Below are 16,875 nucleotides of genomic sequence, written 5' to 3' on the forward strand. Positions count from 1 at the left end.
TTCTTTTCCCTCTCCAGCCTCGGAGTCTTCCTCTGTGGACTGCGCAGATAGGACTGGTGGCACGGACCAGCTCCGCAGCCCCGGAGTCAGGAGCAGAGCCCCCCGGCTCCCAGCCCGCCGTAGCCGCTCCTGGCACCGAGCGAGCCGCGATGACAATGGCTGCATTGTGCTTCATGTCCCTTCCCATCAACATTTCTGTGCTGGACTCCTTCCACTCGCGGGTCGTCTCCAGAGCTCAGAAAATGAGGTGATCAGTGGGACGAGTAAGGAAGGGGGGTTGGGAGAGGGGCGATTGGGCAACCCGGCTGCACAAACACGGGAGGTCAAAGATTGCGCCCAGCCCGCCCAGGCCGGGAATAAAGGGACGCGGGGCGCCGGAGGCTGCACAGAAGCGAGTCGGACTGTGCTCGCTGCTCAGCGCCGCACCCGGAGGATGAGGCTTGCCGTGGGAGCCCTGCTGGTCTGCGCCGTCCTGGGTGAGTGCGGGCACGGGGTAGCACCGCAGAGTCGCTGGCCCGCGCGTTCCCTGCAACCCGGGCGGCCACCGCGCAGCCTGCATGCACTCCGCGCTCAGGCTGGAAGCCTGGGTGTCTGGGTGCCTTTCCATTGCCTCTCTACGCCCCACCCCTGGCCTTTGCTTGGGCTTCTAGACACCTTTCACTGCACTCACTGTCTTCTCCCCCTCCTCCTCTTTGTCCGGTAAATCTTGCAGCAGTGAAATACAATAAATCAGAGCACGTCTAACCAGGTTATCAAAACCCTTTGCTGCTGCCTCTTGTCAAGTCCGAACTCCTTAGCATGGCATTCAAGGCCTCCCGGGTCTGACCATTCCCCTTTCAGAGGCTGATGTCCCCTGGGTGCCCTGGGAGCTGTAGATGTCCTGCCAAGGAAGCGGTGCCATCGAGCGGTCAGAGCATGGGGTTTGAAGCCAGACTTCTTGGATCCAAGTCCTGGCCGGCTCCTCACCAGGGAGGGGGTCATCACAGCACTTGCCTGGGAGGGTCAAATGAGGGTCAGCGAGGTGGCAGATGCTGAGTACCAGTGGCAGATGTTGCACACATCCTGCTATGGGGCAGTGGCTGACGCCACACTCCCCGACCTCCTGAGGTGGGGCCCCCTTCCTACTCTAACTTCTGCCTGCCATTCATGGGGCATTTGTCACACTGTTGGGGCTTCCACGTTTAGTTTTCTCTCCCCATAAGCTAGCAATTCCTTGAGAGAGGACCCCACGTTACTTGCCTTTATCCCCACACAGAGCACTTCACAGGCTGTGCAAGGTAATGCTCCACTGAGGACACATTCTCGCCTATGGGAACTCTGGAGGCAGGGCTTTGTGGAGGGGCTGCCACAGACTTATGTTGCCTCCTAGGATTTCCCATGGGCCAAGAGGGAAAATGGGGGTCACTGGAGTGGCCATCCCTGGTGGCCCCTCCTCATGCATCCTGGAGAGCTATGGGCCTCCTCTCCACAGGCTTTGTGGATCTTCTTCAGAGCCAGTGAGTCAGCCTTGCTGTGGTGGCCCACAAGGAGTGGAGATGACAGAGGGCCTTGGGGACAGGGCAAAAGCTCATGTAATAGGGATGCTGTCTCTGCAACCACATGGATTTTAATAGTTACCCATGGCTGGCTTCAGCTTTTTTTGTGAATGGCAGCCAAAAAGTGTGGTGAAAATGGAGGGATAGTTCAGTGGAGACAGAGGGGAGACTGTTGAATTTGTGGAGTTTTTAGTTCTTCCTAAACAGAGAGCAACAGACAAGAGTTACAGACAAATTAATTCTTTTCGTTAATTTACCCTCAACTACTGGCCAAGAAGGGGTGTAACTCAGAATGTTTTCTTCTTTTGTGCCCTGAGTAGCAGACCCAGAGTCTGGAGACCCAGATTCTAGGCCTGGCTTGGCCAACAACAAGCAGGGTGACCTTGGGGTAAAAAAAAAAAAAAAAAAAAAAGGCATCATTCTCTGAGTCTCACTCCCTCTTCTCAAAAAGATGGCAATTCCTCCCCCGCTGGTTTTCCATAGTTGAGGTAGCAAGCCAATGTGTTGGGGTAGCTGAAAACGCCCTGTGCATACTGAGGCTTATGTTCCATGGGGGGCCAGGGGCCAGGACAGTGATGGGAGGAGACAAGGCGGATACAGAGGAGCAGATTGTCATCTCCAGCTGGGAGGTGATGGCCATGCCTGCACCCCTCTGGCCAGCAGAGGGTGGTCAGTAGGAAACTGGGAGGCCATTAGGGCAACCTTCTATTGGCCCAGTCTCAGAATGCAGTAGAACTTGTGCCCTGTAGTATTCATGGACAGGAGTGAGAGGAGGACAGGACTGAGGGGATGTGGCTGTCAAGGCCTTCCTAGGGGCGATGCTGTCTCTCCCTCAGCATAGGGAGTGGGTCCCTTCCACCTCTGGCCTCTCTCCCCCAGGGCTGTGTCTGGCTGTCCCTGATAAAACTGTGAGATGGTGTGCAGTGTCGGAGCATGAGGCCACTAAGTGCCAGAGTTTCCGCGACCATATGAAAAGCGTCATTCCATCCGATGGTCCCAGTGTTGCTTGTGTGAAGAAAGCCTCCTACCTTGATTGCATCAGGGCCATTGCGGTAAGTCGCTGCTGCCTAAAAGAGAGTGGAAGAAAGCCATACTTTCTCTGTTTCCAGTCACTTTGGAACAATTCTTTACTCACAGGTAGGAGGCTGATATATGGGGCAGTCAACCTTGACTTATTAAAATCACTTCAAAAGTGGAAATGGGGAGGTTTTCTTTAATGTGTCTGGAAAGCAAAAGTCAAAAAGCACATTAACTTTTGCTTTCCAGACACAGTAGACACAAGGGTGACTGTTTTGAGACCCTAGGTTCTCTGAACTTGGCGAAAATATAAGAATGCCTGCTATCAGGCTGGGCGCGGTGGCTCATGCCTGAAATCCTAGCACTTTGGGAGGCTGAGGCAGGTGGATTACCTGAGGTCAGGAGTTCGAGACCAGCCTGGCCAACATGGCGAAACCCCATCTCTACTAAAAAATATAAAAATTAGCTGGGCATGGTGGTGCATGCCTGTAATCCCAGCTACTTGGGAGGCTGAGGCAGGAGAATCACCTGAACCGGGGAGGCAGAGGTTGCAGTGAGCCAAGATCCTGCCACTGCACTCCAGCCTAGGTGACAGAGTGAGGCTCCATCTCAAAATAAATAAATAAATAAGAATGCCCACTATCAAAATTATTATATAACCTTCTTTGGCAGCTTTTGATAAACAACTGGGAAGATGAGTGATGCATGCAGGGGGAAGAGTAAAGTGTCCTGATTGCAGGTGACAGCTGATCTTTTTGTTCTTAGGTCTACAAAAATGCTCTTCATTCTTCCAACGTTGCCCCTGCCCATCTGTACATGTCAGATCCTGTGCTGGGCAATGGGGCTGCAGTGGTGAATTAAACACATTGGTCCTTACCCTCAGGGAGCTCATGGCCTAGTCAGGAGAGCAGAAAAACACACGAATAAGTAAACTACTAATTCCAAAATGTGGGGATGTACAATGGAGGGAAAAAGGAGAGTGTTCTGACAGGGACTCACAGAAAAACCTGCTTTGTCCTGGGTGGTCAGAGACCATCTCTCTGAGAGAGATGTAATGAAGGACTGAGCCTGGGTGGCCTCCAGTGTAAAATACACCAGGCAGCAAACAAGAGCATATGCAAAGGGCCTGAGGCAGAGCAGAGTGGGCTTATTTAAGTTGCTAGTGGGAGGCCAGGGTGATGGGAGCTGTCAAAGATAAGCACAGCCAGATATTAGTTTAGGCAGTGACAATAGGTTTCATTCAGTAACTACTGACAGTGGGGGAAAGAGCTAGGCTCCATTCTGATTTGTGCAGTGGTGATGTGAGCATTTTAAAGGGAGAATGAGCGAGGGGAGAACGCAGGGCTCTGTAGAGTCAGAGAAGTAAAAAGGTAGAAAGGGCTGGTCAGTGTAAATGTGAGGAGGCCAGCTGTGTCTGATAGCTGGCAGTTCTGTTGATTAGGACTCTATTCTCCCGCAGAGACTGCGAGACAGACACTCTATCCATCCTGATGATTGTGTTGCAAAGGAATGGCTCTCAGTCCTTGAGAGAGATGCTTGTGAGTTTCAAGAGATACATATTCACAGTTTTAAGCCCTTTTTAGTAAATGCTCTTGGAAAGGGAGGCCAGGGGCCTATCATCAGTTGTGTGTTGAGTAGAAGAAACAGGTACATTTTCCTGGCAGCACTGAGTTTTCTCAGGCAAGCACTTTAAGGGGAACCGGGCCATCCTAGGGACACAGATTTGTTCTGCTAGGAGCCATGCCAGAGTCTGATCAGGTCTCTTAGTGCAGGGGTTTGGACAGACATGTCAAGTGTGGGAAATTCTACAGTTCTCAGCACAAAGCAAGCAGTAGGTTAGCCGAAGGGAAAAGGTGGAAGAAACATCCAGATGCAGCCTGGCTTCCCTCGAGAATCCGCGCTGGGGTTTTCCTCCTCTACCCGTGTCTTTCTGCTGGCTTCCCCTTGGCTTCCCTCCAGGCTTCTCTCTGTAGCTTTCCTTCTTCTGGGTTTGGTTATCTTGACTTGTGAGAGCTTGCTTGATTATAATCCTGTCCCTCCCAGCTGGTGCAGGTTCCCCTGGGAACCCTGCAGCTCTAGGGCTGGACGTTGTGTTTTAGGCCTTAGCTCTTCGGCTCCCTGAGCCCCCGAGGCACCAGTGATTTCTTGGTGTCTTGGCAAAGAAAGACCAGGTTCCTGACCACTCTCCCAACCCCACTGCAATGGGCAAAGCTCTCGTTTGTTTGCTTCATTTTTAAAAATATATATATATTTTTTATTATACTTTAAGTTCCAGGGTACACGTGCACAACATGCAGGTTTGTTACATATGTACACATGTGCCATGTTGGTGTGCTGCACCCTGTTTGCTTCATTTTTATTCAACAATGTGAGGACTGGGGAAGGGAAGGTGTTTGCAGATTAAACAAAACCACGAAGTGTATTTCATATATAAGGTCTAGTTGTTGTGGAACAGAAAGGCCCATGATGTCTCTTAATTTTGTTTTGTATTGTGGTATATTAAAAATATGTTTTACAACCCAAATATCCATTGATGAGTGAATAGATAAATCAAATGTGGTATAAACACAAATGATGAAATATTTTTAGCCTTAAAAATAAATGAAACTCTGATATATGCTACACTGAGATGAACCTTGAAAACATAAGTGAAGCAAGCTAGATACAAAAGGACAAATATTGTAAGATTCCACTTTTATGAAGTATCTAGAATAGTCAAATTTATAGAAACAGAAAGTAGCATAATGACTACCAGGGGCTGGGGTGGGGGAGAAATAGGAGGTAATTGTTTAATGTGTAAAGAGTTTCAGTTTCTGGAGATGGATAGAGGTGATGGCTATAAAACAACGTGAATGCATGTACTTAATGCCACTAAAATGTACACTTGAAAATGGTTAAAATTGGCTGGGTGCGGTGGCTCACGCCTGTAATCCCAGCACTTTGGGAGGCCGAGGCGGGTGGATCACCTGAGGTCAGGAGTTTGAGACCAGCCTGGCCAACATGGTGAAACCCCATCTCTACTAAAAAAAATACAAAAATTAGCCGGGTGTGATGGCAGGCGCCTTAATCCCAGCTACTTGGGAGGCAGAGGCAGGAGAATCGTTTGAACCCTGGAGGCAGAGGTTACAGTGAGCCGAGATTGAGCCATTGCACTCAAGCCTGAGGGACAAGAGCGAGACTGCTGATATAGTTTGTCTTACAACATATTTTATTTCATTTAGAAATACTATTGTCTTATTACTTGATTGTAACACAACAAAGTTCATGGAACTATAGCTTTTGCTTTGTAATTTTTTTTTTTTTTTTTTTGAGAGTCTTGCTCTGTCACCTAGGCTAGAGTGCAGCGGTACAATCTCGGCTCACTGCAACCTCTGCATCCCAGGTTCAAGCGATTCTCCTGCCTCAGCCTCCCAAGTGGCTGGTATTACAGGCATGTGCCACCAAGCCCAGCTAATTTTTGTTTGTTTGTTTGTTTTGGTAGAGACAGTGTTTCACCATATTGGCTAGGCTGGTCTCGAACTCCCAACCTCAGGTGATCCACTTGCCTAGGCTTCCCAAAGTGCTGGAAGTACAAGGTATGAGCCACTATACCCGGCCTGCTTTGTAATTTGATCAATAAGAAATCTTCATAGAGAACTGGCAAGGGCTTCTGGAAAAATCATTTTGATTAAAGACATTTAAAACAAAAAAGGAGTAAAACTATGTGTTTAAGTGTCTAAATAAAAGATGGTTGGGCTCACTTTAAGGATTTACATAAGAAGAAAATAAATTATAGATCTAGTAAGAAGGCAGCTATAATATTTCAAGGGACCTGTTGATGTAAAGATGAGGGCTTACAGAAGCACAAAGTCAAAAAGGAACATAACCTGAAGTAACAGTGCAATGATAAGAAATAAACCCGGAATGTCTGCACTGAAATCCCAGCTCCATGACTTACTGGCTATGTGGCCCAGGGAAGTGACTTAACCTTTCTGTGCCTCAGATTTCTCACTTGTAAAATGGAGCTGAGAGAGAAAGAGAGATGAGCTGCCCATGTGTTGGAGTAGACAATTATACCAGAGATGAGCAAAAATGGAAATAATAATCAGGCTTTTGATCATTCAGTACATAGTATCACCAAGAAGCTAAACCCAGAGAAAGTGCCCAATCCCTCAGCAAAAGGGTCATGCAGTTTTATGGACCCAGGACAGGAAGGAAGAGCATTGAGTACCGAGTCAGAGTGAAGACGAATGTTTTCAAGGTTCCCATCTTCCCCCAGAAAAAAAATCTCCACAGAAGCACCTGAGGAAGACCTCAAAGGAAGTCTCAAAATAAAGAGGGCTCTGAGCAAAGGTCATGGGCTAGGAATGAAAACAGGTGTAAGAAGAGCGTGGCCAGCCCAAGAGAGCTGTGTCCTTGACAGCAGAGTCCCCTCCAGAGACTGCATTGCACTGGCTGTGCTCTGAGTCTGGGGTGGCGAGGGCGGCTTTCTCCCACGGAGCCTGACAGCTTAAGCCTTCGTATTTGCCTATGGTAAAGTCACGTAGGATTTTTGGCCAGGAGCTGGGCACCTCACCAGGGAAAAGAGAAACACAATCCATCCCTCCCTCTATGCAGAAGGAATAGGAATTTGGTGGCTAAGTGCCCTTGCGAGGGAGACAGGGTCAACTGAAGCCAGCAGGGCTGTGCGTGGTCTAGTCAAGTTCTGGCCCTGGGGCCGTGGAGTCCTGGCAGCCACTCTCTACTTGTGTGGGTTGAGGTGGGCCTTCCTTGGAAGTCAAGGCTTCATCCAGGATTGGCCTGTTCTCTTTCAGGCAAACGAAGCGGATGCTGTGACACTGGATGCAGGTTTGGTGTATGACGCTTACCTGGCTCCCAATAACCTGAAGCCTGTGGTGGCAGAGTTCTACGGGTCAAAAGAGGGTAAGTTCTCCCTGGGACCCCAGGAAGGAGTTGTCATCCTTATTCTATATGCTGAGTGCTGTGTTTTACAGGCAGGTTTTGGATATCAGATATAATGAACATTCATCTTTGGAGAGTGAGTAGAGAATGAGGGGCCCTGTCAGCTGCCACAGCCACACATCAAGGCCTCTGGGGGCTTTGGGCTGGCTGAGGGCTGGTGCTCCTAAAACTGAGCCCTGGGCCAGGGGGATATGCTTATCAGAGAAACACAGCAGGCTGTGTGCAGCTTGCCCTGAAGGCTACTGCGGTCTACTGATATGTCTAGGGTCCCTGGAGGCCTCTGGAGCCATAGGTACCACTCACACAGGAGAGGTCACTCTGGAGCACACACTCAGATGCCAGCAGCCCTGCAAGTCTTCTGAGATCAACCTGACTGTCTCTGGGCCTGTGCCAGGGGACATGAAATACTTTGATGGGCCTCTGTTACCACAGCTCCAGTTTCCTGGTGGCTGGGGTTGGTAGGTGTAGGCAGACACGCTGCAGGGCCAGGGGAGGCAAAGCATTCAGGACACATGTGCGTGTGGCCTTCTTGCCCCTGTTTGCCTGGAGGGGTAATATTATAAATATACCTTCTATGGTCTTCTCTCTCCCCTGCAACCCTAGGAAGGTTTTCCTGATTCCCCACTCCTTATTGCCCAGTCCAGTAAAAGCATGGCCTCTCCACTCCCCTCCCTCCTCAAGAGTCCGGTGGTGATGAGCCATGTTTCCCTGCACCAGGCTGAGGGCCTTCCATTCACACTGTGCCTTTGCAGATCCACAGACTTTCTATTATGCTGTTGCTGTGGTGAAGAAGGACAGTGGCTTCCAGATGAACCAGCTTCGAGGCAAGAAGTCCTGCCACACGGGTCTAGGCAGGTCCGCTGGGTGGAACATCCCCATAGGCTTACTTTACTGTGACTTACCTGAGCCACGTAAACCTCTTGAGAAAGGTAAGCTGGCAGGAGTCTGGGTGCCCTCAAGCAGCTGCCTCTGCTCCAGATGCCCACACAGGCTGCACTAGGCAGTCACCATCAGCAGACATGTGGGATGAACTCAGGTGGGGGAAAGAGGTTAACGAACTTTAAACTGGCAGGTCTGCTGCACCAGCAGCACTTGGGAGGTGGAGCTGAGCTTTTTTCTGCTCTGAGCTTCCAAAACCCCAGCAGAGGCTGTTCTGATGAGTGAGGAAAGGGCGCAAGGCTCGGCAGAGGGTTTCAGTCTAGACGATGGTGGTTCTCTTGTCCACTTCTCTGGATTTCTTTCCTGTAGGTTTCTCTGGAGCCCTGCACCTCTCTTAAGCAGTTCTCTCATGTCTGGGGCATGGATCCCAGAGGGGACCTCCCTCTGAGCTGTTCCAGCCTCTGACAAAGCAGGGAGAAGGTGCTCTGAGAAAGACCCGAGATAGGCCTTGGTTAGTGGGAAGCATAGGCCTGTTTCCTCTGATGGATGGTGGCCAGACAGAGGTCAACTTGTTCCTATTAGAAATCCTTGATCTTGATGAGTTAGCATAAGGGCAAGCTGGGGCTGCATGTGCTGGTTTGGTTTTAGTCCCCTCTGTTCCCTGATGGGCCTGGGTGGGGTGATGCCATTGGCTGTGGCCAGCCTCACTCATGCTCTGTTGTCCATTTCTCTGTGCTGAGCAGCAGTGGCCAATTTCTTCTCGGGCAGCTGTGCCCCTTGTGCGGATGGGACGGACTTCCCCCAGCTGTGTCAACTGTGTCCAGGGTGTGGCTGCTCCACCCTTAACCAATACTTCGGCTACTCGGGAGCCTTCAAGTGAGTGAGATGTCTGCTGCTCCATGGTGGCCAAAGTGCCAAATGTCCTCAGGGTGAGAGTTCTTTGCTAGTCCAAAGCTGAGCCCTGCCTGCCTACAGGGGCATCAAGGTGGCCTAATCCCCTCCCAGTGAGTCAGAAGCACAACCTGGGACTCCTAGGCCAAGCCAGCCCATGTTCCCTTTCATCTGACCCTGACAAGTAGGTCCTTTTCCTGGGGACCCTTCCTTTCCCCCCAGAGCCCTCAAGCCTGGTCAGTGTCTCCTCTCGGTGGATCGGGCAGAGCCTGAAAGGACAATCATGCCTCTAGTGTCTGGGCCCACTGTCCAGGGACTGGCCCTCTTCCCTCAATCTCAGCAGTGTTACCTGCTCAGCACACTGCCTGTCTCCTGCCCCCATCACTGTCTCTATCTGGGAAGCTGATTTCTTGCTTTCTCTTTTTACCTTGATTATATCCTAAAGTTTTACAACCAGCCAAAGGCACATTTTCACCCTCAGGAGACACTATACCATTATCTTCTATTCCAGAAGTTTAAAAGCTCTTTTCACATGAAAATATCTTCAGTTGCATTTTGCTTCTTTGGGTTATGAGGGCTTTTTATCTCGTGTGAGCTCATTCCCCCATCTCAGCACTACGCTGGAGGTCTGCACACCATGGTGTTGCTTCAGCTACGGGGCTGCACAGAGGCCTTCCCCAGGCTCTATCCTAGTGTGAGTGCTGGACAGTGTGATCAGACTCTCCAGGTGCAGGAGAAGGACCTGCCCTGCAGGAGCCCTGCTGATGTGTTTCTTTGACCCAGGTGTCTGAAGGATGGTGCTGGGGATGTGGCCTTTGTCAAGCACTCGACTATATTTGGTAAGAATGGGACAAGAATCCACCAGGGCCGCTCCAAGTAGTGGGTGTTCTTTTTCTGTGTTCCCTTTTTCATGCTCAGTAGTTGGACATGAGCATACTGTATTTCTCCTTTATCATTGCCTGGGTTTCCACCTGTGCAGAGTTAGGTACCTACGGGGTCCCCATCTGGATTCCTGGGCCTCTTTCCATCATTCAATCTCTCCACACAGTGCCTCTGCCTCTGGGGTAGTGTTGCCATAACCAAAGACTGGGGGTTGGTGCTGCTAAGATCAGGCTCATGGTGGAATGAGGAGCAATCACTGCTACATGGGCATCAGAAGCCTTTACCTGGCTGTGGGCTCTTGAGCAAGTCATTCTCCCGCATGTTCTCTGGCCTTCAGTGCTCACTCCAGGCCTCTCAGCTCATACTTTCTATGATCAATTGAATTTCAAGGATGGGCACCACAGCCCATGGCTCTCCTGTGTTAAGCTCACCTGGGCTTTCCCTCCCCAGAGAACTTGGCAAACAAGGCTGACAGGGACCAGTATGAGCTGCTTTGCCTGGACAACACCCGGAAGCCGGTAGATGAATACAAGGACTGCCACTTGGCCCAGGTCCCTTCTCACACCGTCGTGGCCCGAAGTATGGGCGGCAAGGAGGACTTGATCTGGGAGCTTCTCAACCAGGCCCAGGTATCCCCACCTGCCATCCTCCCCTCCAGCTTAGTGCTCCCTGCTTGGATTTGGGGGTTTTCCTCCTGGCCATCTTGTCACTCTGGAAGTCTGTGTGTTCAGGATACAGTGGGAGCCATGCCACATGTCACTAAGTTCTCTAAAAGCTGGGACTCCCCACAGAGCAGCAGGGAGCCTGCTGTGGTGCTACCGTCTGCCGCCCTTGCCTTTCTGGCTGGTGACACCTGAAGAGGCTCTGTATTGCTCTGTTGCATTCCTTTCTACCTAAACTTCAAGGCCCAAAGCTAAACCCCTCCCCAAGGAGGCTTTCCATGACCCTCCCAGAAGGAAATGGTCTCTCTCCCCATGCCCCTCAGCCCGGCTGTGAGGGGGCTGCCTGCACAGCGGCTTTACTTCCCAAGAGCTGTGTGATTTGGGCTCAGCCAGCTTCCTCTTGCCGAGCTGTCCCATCTGTCCACTGAGAGTTTGACTGGCAACCACACAGGGCACCCTCTGGATTAGCCACGTTTCTTGTTCTCACCGATGTCTCAACCCATTCCGGGAGACAGGCACAGAAGCAGGTTCAGGGAAATCGCGGACCCACGAGGGCTACAGGCAGAGGAAGTGCTGGGTGAGCAGGAGCAGGTCCGACTGCCCTCTCTCCTGGCATCTTGAACTTTTTCATGTTGTTTCCTGCAGAGATTTCTTTTCTCTTCAGTCCCATTTCTCAGCCTCCTTTCTTCTGTGTTGCCATCCACTATTCTGTTTTTCTATGAACAGGAACATTTTGGCAAAGACAAATCAAAAGAATTCCAACTATTCAGCTCTCCTCATGGGAAGGACCTGCTGTTTAAGGACTCTGCCCACGGGTTTTTAAAAGTCCCCCCCAGGATGGATGCCAAGATGTACCTGGGCTATGAGTATGTCACTGCCATCCGGAATCTACGGGAAGGCACATGTGAGTACCTGGGAAGAACCAGGTGATCACAAGCACTTGGGAAACCTGGTGAGCACAGGGACCAGAGATTGAGTCTTTTCAGGGACCTGCACGCCTCTCCTGATGCTCCTTTTTCTGACCCGTCTGTGAGCCCAGTGTTAGACTGATGCTGAATGGCGTTAATCATTATGAGATGGCCTTGACGTCACCATGGGCTTTACAGGAAATCCACATTTAAAATGACGTGGGTTGGTTCCAGTATTTCCTTTGCATCAATCAGGACTGCCTTACCTACTTTGTGAAGGCAATTAGCTTATCACGGAGTAAGTGAAATAGAACAAAATTGCTATATATTGCACATCTCCAGCCAGTCAACATGTACCATAATGAAGAGGTGCTCTAAGAGAGGTTGATCCCAGTCCTGAATTTCACTGAGTCACTGTGGTTTTGCTTGACCATTCATTTATTCAGCAGACATTTATTGAACATCTAGCCATATGCTCTGCTAGGTGCTGGACATAGGATGGCATGACAAATATATATTTGATTCTGTTGTCCTGGAAATTTCAAACTGGGGAGAAGATAAATGTTTAATGAATAGTCATGCTATTGGATGATGAATTACAAAGTAAGAGATATGTTTAAAAGGGGAAAAATATGACAACAAAATACCATGGCCCTATGAGACTGCAAAACAAAGAAAAACAGGCCCTGGACTTGGCATTAAGGCAAAGTTTCCTTGAGGAAGTGACTCTTGAGCTCAGTCTGAAAGATGAGCAGATGTACGTTTATTCATCAGACATTTATTATGCTGACCAAGTGCCAGCATTGCCCTAACCCTGAGGATGCCCTGGTGAACAAGACAGGCAGGGCCCTTTCTGTGTTGGAGCTTCTGTTCTCCTGCAGAAAACCTGACAATAAACAATGAACATATAAATAAGAACACCTCCAGTAGTTAAGTGCTATCTGAAAAACAAGAAGGAAAAAAACAGCCAGAGGTCATATAGTGCCCAGAGGCTGGAGAGGAAAGTTGGCTTCTTGGAAGACATAAAAAACTAAATTTAAATGAGAAGTCAACCAAGAGATTGTGCATTGACTTTGCTTTCTAAGGTGATTAATTCCTTGAATGGGGTCTGTTTGTTTATTGCTGGCAAATCCCAGCATTTGCATGAAGACAGTGAGTAGTGCTGATAAACACCAGGCAACAGCTAGGGCCGCTTCTGATCTTTGTTCTTTTTTTATGCCATAGGCCCAGAAGCCACAACAGATGAATGCAAGCCTGTGAAGTGGTGTGCGCTGAGCCACCACGAGAGGCTCAAGTGTGATGAGTGGAGTGTTAACAGTGTAGGGAAAATAGAGTGTGTATCAGCAGAGACCACCGAAGACTGCATCGCCAAGATCATGGTATGTCACTCCAGCCTTCCTAGGGCAGCGTCCCTGTCATTGCTGCCTGCTGGCCCCCAAGACTGAGCTAGGGAGTGTTCCTGGGAATGATGCAAAAACCTGGCTCCCAGGAACCTTGCCCTGACTATGTGAGCACAGCCCCACCGGAGGTTCAGAATCTTTGAGCTTGTGGATCTGAAGGGTGCCCACAGGGCTCAGTTTCCTCCTTGTATGAGTGTATGGTGAAAGGGCAGGCTGAGTGGTGCCTGCTTAGGGAGGCTGGACCATGGTGTGGGTGTCCTGAGACCAGTGGTGTGCCACGATCACTGAGGTAAGATCCTGAGTACTTGGTAGGATCCAATCAGGTACAAATTTGCTTTGTTGATCAAAAGAGTATCCTAGCCGGGCATGGTGGCATGCACCTGTAGTCCCAGCTACTTCGGAAGCTGAGGCAGGAGGATTGCTTCAGCCCAGGAGTTCAGAGCTAGCAACTTAGCAGGACCTTGTCTCTAAAAACATTTTTTTAAGAAAGAATATTCCATGTTGGCTTACAGAGAATTTTTAAAATCCTGAATGATATAAAGAAGAAATAAAAAGTACTTATAATCATGTAATTCAGAGAAAATTCCCTTATTGGGATCATTTCATGTAGGTTGCTTGCTACCTTTTACTCACTCACAGTATCTAGTAAGCTTTTCCCATATCATAAATCATTCTTGTAAAACCTAATCTGGAGCTTCTGTGTTAGTGCACACATTGAGATGGGGGAGTATGGTTTGCCTAGAGAGAACATGAAGTGCCAAGCTCCACTCCCCCTCCTCCCCACATTTCTTGCCCTCTGTGTCTCTTCCATTTGGCTATTCTTGAGTTGGATCCTTTATAATAAATCAGCAAATATATTGAAACAAAGATGCATATTATAAAGGTACTTCCTGCCATTGTCAACAGATTTTTGCTGAAATATGTTAATTCTACTTTTTGAGCACTTATGAGTAACCATGTATCTTCAGAACTATCTACCATGAAGCAAAAAGGGACCATCAACCTCATTATTTTATATTTCATACAATTTATAGATATCACTTTATGCTATTTTAACATACATTCCATTTTAATTTTTGTCTGAGTCAAGACAAGAAAAACCAAACTAAGTTAAAGCAAAGGCTACAAATTCAAAACCTGAGTCTATACAAATCTGTTAGCAGTTTGAGTGGCTGGGCTTCAATATTATACTCTGGATGTGATACAATAGATAAAGTTTTTTACGTCTGTAAAAAAAAGGAAGAGCAAAAGACTCTTGGGAACATGTGAAATCTTAAATGAAGATTAAGTACAACCAAATGGAAACATATTTTAAAAGGTTCTTCTTGGACATCATAATTTGCTCTCCTATGAAGATGTCATTGTTTGAGCCTTTAATGTTGGAAATAGCTTACAGATGTTGGGGCAGAAACCAAAGACCAACATTGCCATGTTCTGTGAGACCACGTCCAAGTGGATGATTGCTGGATAGGTATGTTTCATGCATAACATTTAGTTCATAAAATTATATGCTACTTTAGGAGGTCCAGGGCCCATGGATTAATGAAACAAAAGTAACCAATCTCATTGCTAGTAAAGAATTATTGGAAACAAAGTTGAAAGACATAGTTTATTTGGTCCCACACCTGTGACACATCATCACTGTCAATGGGAAGCCACTGACCTGTCCCAATTTCCCAAGGTTGTTATCATGGACATCATGGCTGCAGTAGAAAGTGAAGGTGAGTGTGGAAAACAGATCCCAAAGTGACCAGTGCCCTCGGTTATTGCAGTAATCATGTTCATGAGTAGACACACAGGACTTCCAAAGGGAGTCATCATCCCGCATAGAAACATCATTACTGGTATTACTGGGATGGCAGAAAGGATTCCCAGACTGGAGGAGGAAGATGACTACATTGGATATTTACCTGTGGCCCATGTTCTAGAATTAAGCTTTGAGCTTCTTTGTTTTTCTCATGGATGCCTGCTTGGCTACTCTTCACCCCAGACTTTAGTGGATCAGTCTTTAAAAGTAAAAAATGGGCTGCCCACTGTGGCATGCAGCTGTAGTACCAGCTACTCAGGAGGCTAAGGTAGGAGGGTTGCTTGAGCCCAGGAGTTTGAGTCCAGCCTGGGAAACATAGTGAGACACCATCTCAAAAAAATAAAAAAATAAAAAATAAAAACCAGAAGCAAAGGGTGTACTTCCGGGTTGAGACCAACACTGATGGCAGCTGTTCTAGAAATCATGGATCAGATCTACCAAAATGTCATGAATAAAGTGTATGAAATCAGTAGTCTTCAACATAATCTGTTTATTCTGGCTTATAATTATAAAATGGAACATATTTCAAAAGAGCATAGTACTGGATTGTGTGACAGCTTTGTTTTCTGGAAACTGTGAAGCTAGCTAGGTGGAAATATTCAGCTTTTATTGTATGAAAGTGCTCCACTTTCTGCAACACGCAGCAAGTTCATGAATACAGACTCACTGAACCTACAGGGGCTGGAATAATTACAGGTGTGTGGATTACAAGACTGGCAGAAGTGAGAGTCCCATTAGTTTGCTGTGAAATTAAATTAAAGAACTGGGAGGAAGGTGGATACTTTAATACTGAAAAACCACATCCCAGAGGTGGAATTCTTATCGGTGGCTAAAATGTGACAATGGGATGCTACAGAAATGAAGCAGAAACAAAAGCTGATTTCTTTGAAGATGGAAATGGACAGAAGTGATTATGTCCTGGAGATGCTGAAGAGTTTGATGGTTGTTTACAGATGATCGATCATAAAAAGGACCTTGTAAAACTACAGGCAGGAGACTATGTTTCCCTTGGGAAAGTAGAGCCAACTCTGAAGAATCTCCCAGTAATAGATGACGTTTGTGCATTTGCAAACAGTTAATTGTTCTTATGTCATTGGATTTGTTGTGCCAAATCAAAAGGAACTAACAGAACTAACTTGAAAGAAAGGACTTACAGGAAATTGAGAGTAGCTGTCTAACAGTTGTGAAACAGAAGATGAGGTGCAGTAGTCCCCCTTTATGTGAGGTTTTGCTTTCTTGGGTTATACCTACAGTCAACCGTGGTCCAAAAATGTTAAGATATTTTGAGAGAGAGAGAGAGCACATTAACATAACTTTTATTATAGTATGTTATAATTGTTTTATTATTGTTGTTGTTAATCTCTTACTGTGCCTAATTTATAAACTTTATCACAGGCTTGTATGTATAGGAAATAAACATTGTGTAGGGTTTCAGGTTCCAAGACTGGGGGTCTTGGAACGTATCCCTTGAGGATAAGAGGGGACTACCATACTTAAAGTACTTTCTGAAGCTGCTATTTGAGCGTGTCTGAAAAAGTTTGAAAATCCATTAAAAATTGGTTTGAGCCCTGACCCATGAATCCTGAAACTGGTCTGGTGACAGGTGCCTTCAAGCTAAAACACAAAGAATTTAATACACATTACCAGGCAGACTCTGAGCGAATGTGTGGAAGAAATGATTTTTCTCTTTTGGCATCAGTTTGCTACAGTGAGCTCAAATCAAATAGGAAATTATTTGAAATGCATGTTTCAAACTGTGAGGCAAACTCCACTCCTCATATTCAACCTAGATTTTTACTTCTTAAGACATCACCATTTTCAACGGACAGGATTAGTAAAATAGTAGGAGAGCAAACTTGTGTCTGTCTTTTTCCTTTTCCCCTCCTACAACTACCTTTACCTAACCTGTGACTGTATTGTCAGTATAAGGAGTTTTCTGAATCAGATTTCTAA

At 47.6% G+C, this 16,875-nt stretch overlaps 1 protein-coding gene and 1 pseudogene across 1 annotated transcript in view; both read left to right on the forward strand.

Annotated features, from left to right (window-relative positions):
- The first annotated feature begins 385 nt into the window (after positions 1–385).
- TF (transferrin) overlaps positions 386–16,875 on the forward strand; it is a 31,060-nt gene continuing 14,570 nt past the window's right edge. Inside the window, 9 exon segments of the mRNA NM_001144835.1 lie at positions 386–476; positions 2,415–2,587; positions 7,346–7,454; positions 8,246–8,422; positions 9,116–9,248; positions 10,047–10,102; positions 10,596–10,774; positions 11,534–11,711; positions 12,940–13,094. Of these exon segments, the coding sequence (NP_001138307.1) occupies positions 434–476; positions 2,415–2,587; positions 7,346–7,454; positions 8,246–8,422; positions 9,116–9,248; positions 10,047–10,102; positions 10,596–10,774; positions 11,534–11,711; positions 12,940–13,094 (1,203 nt within the window). The 5' untranslated portion in view covers positions 386–433.
- LOC104005751 (fatty acid CoA ligase Acsl3-like) lies at positions 13,978–16,833 on the forward strand (annotated as a pseudogene).

Source organism: Pan troglodytes, chromosome 2 (assembly GCF_028858775.2).
Source record: "Pan troglodytes isolate AG18354 chromosome 2, NHGRI_mPanTro3-v2.0_pri, whole genome shotgun sequence".
In the NCBI taxonomy this organism is placed as follows: domain Eukaryota; kingdom Metazoa; phylum Chordata; class Mammalia; order Primates; family Hominidae; genus Pan; species Pan troglodytes.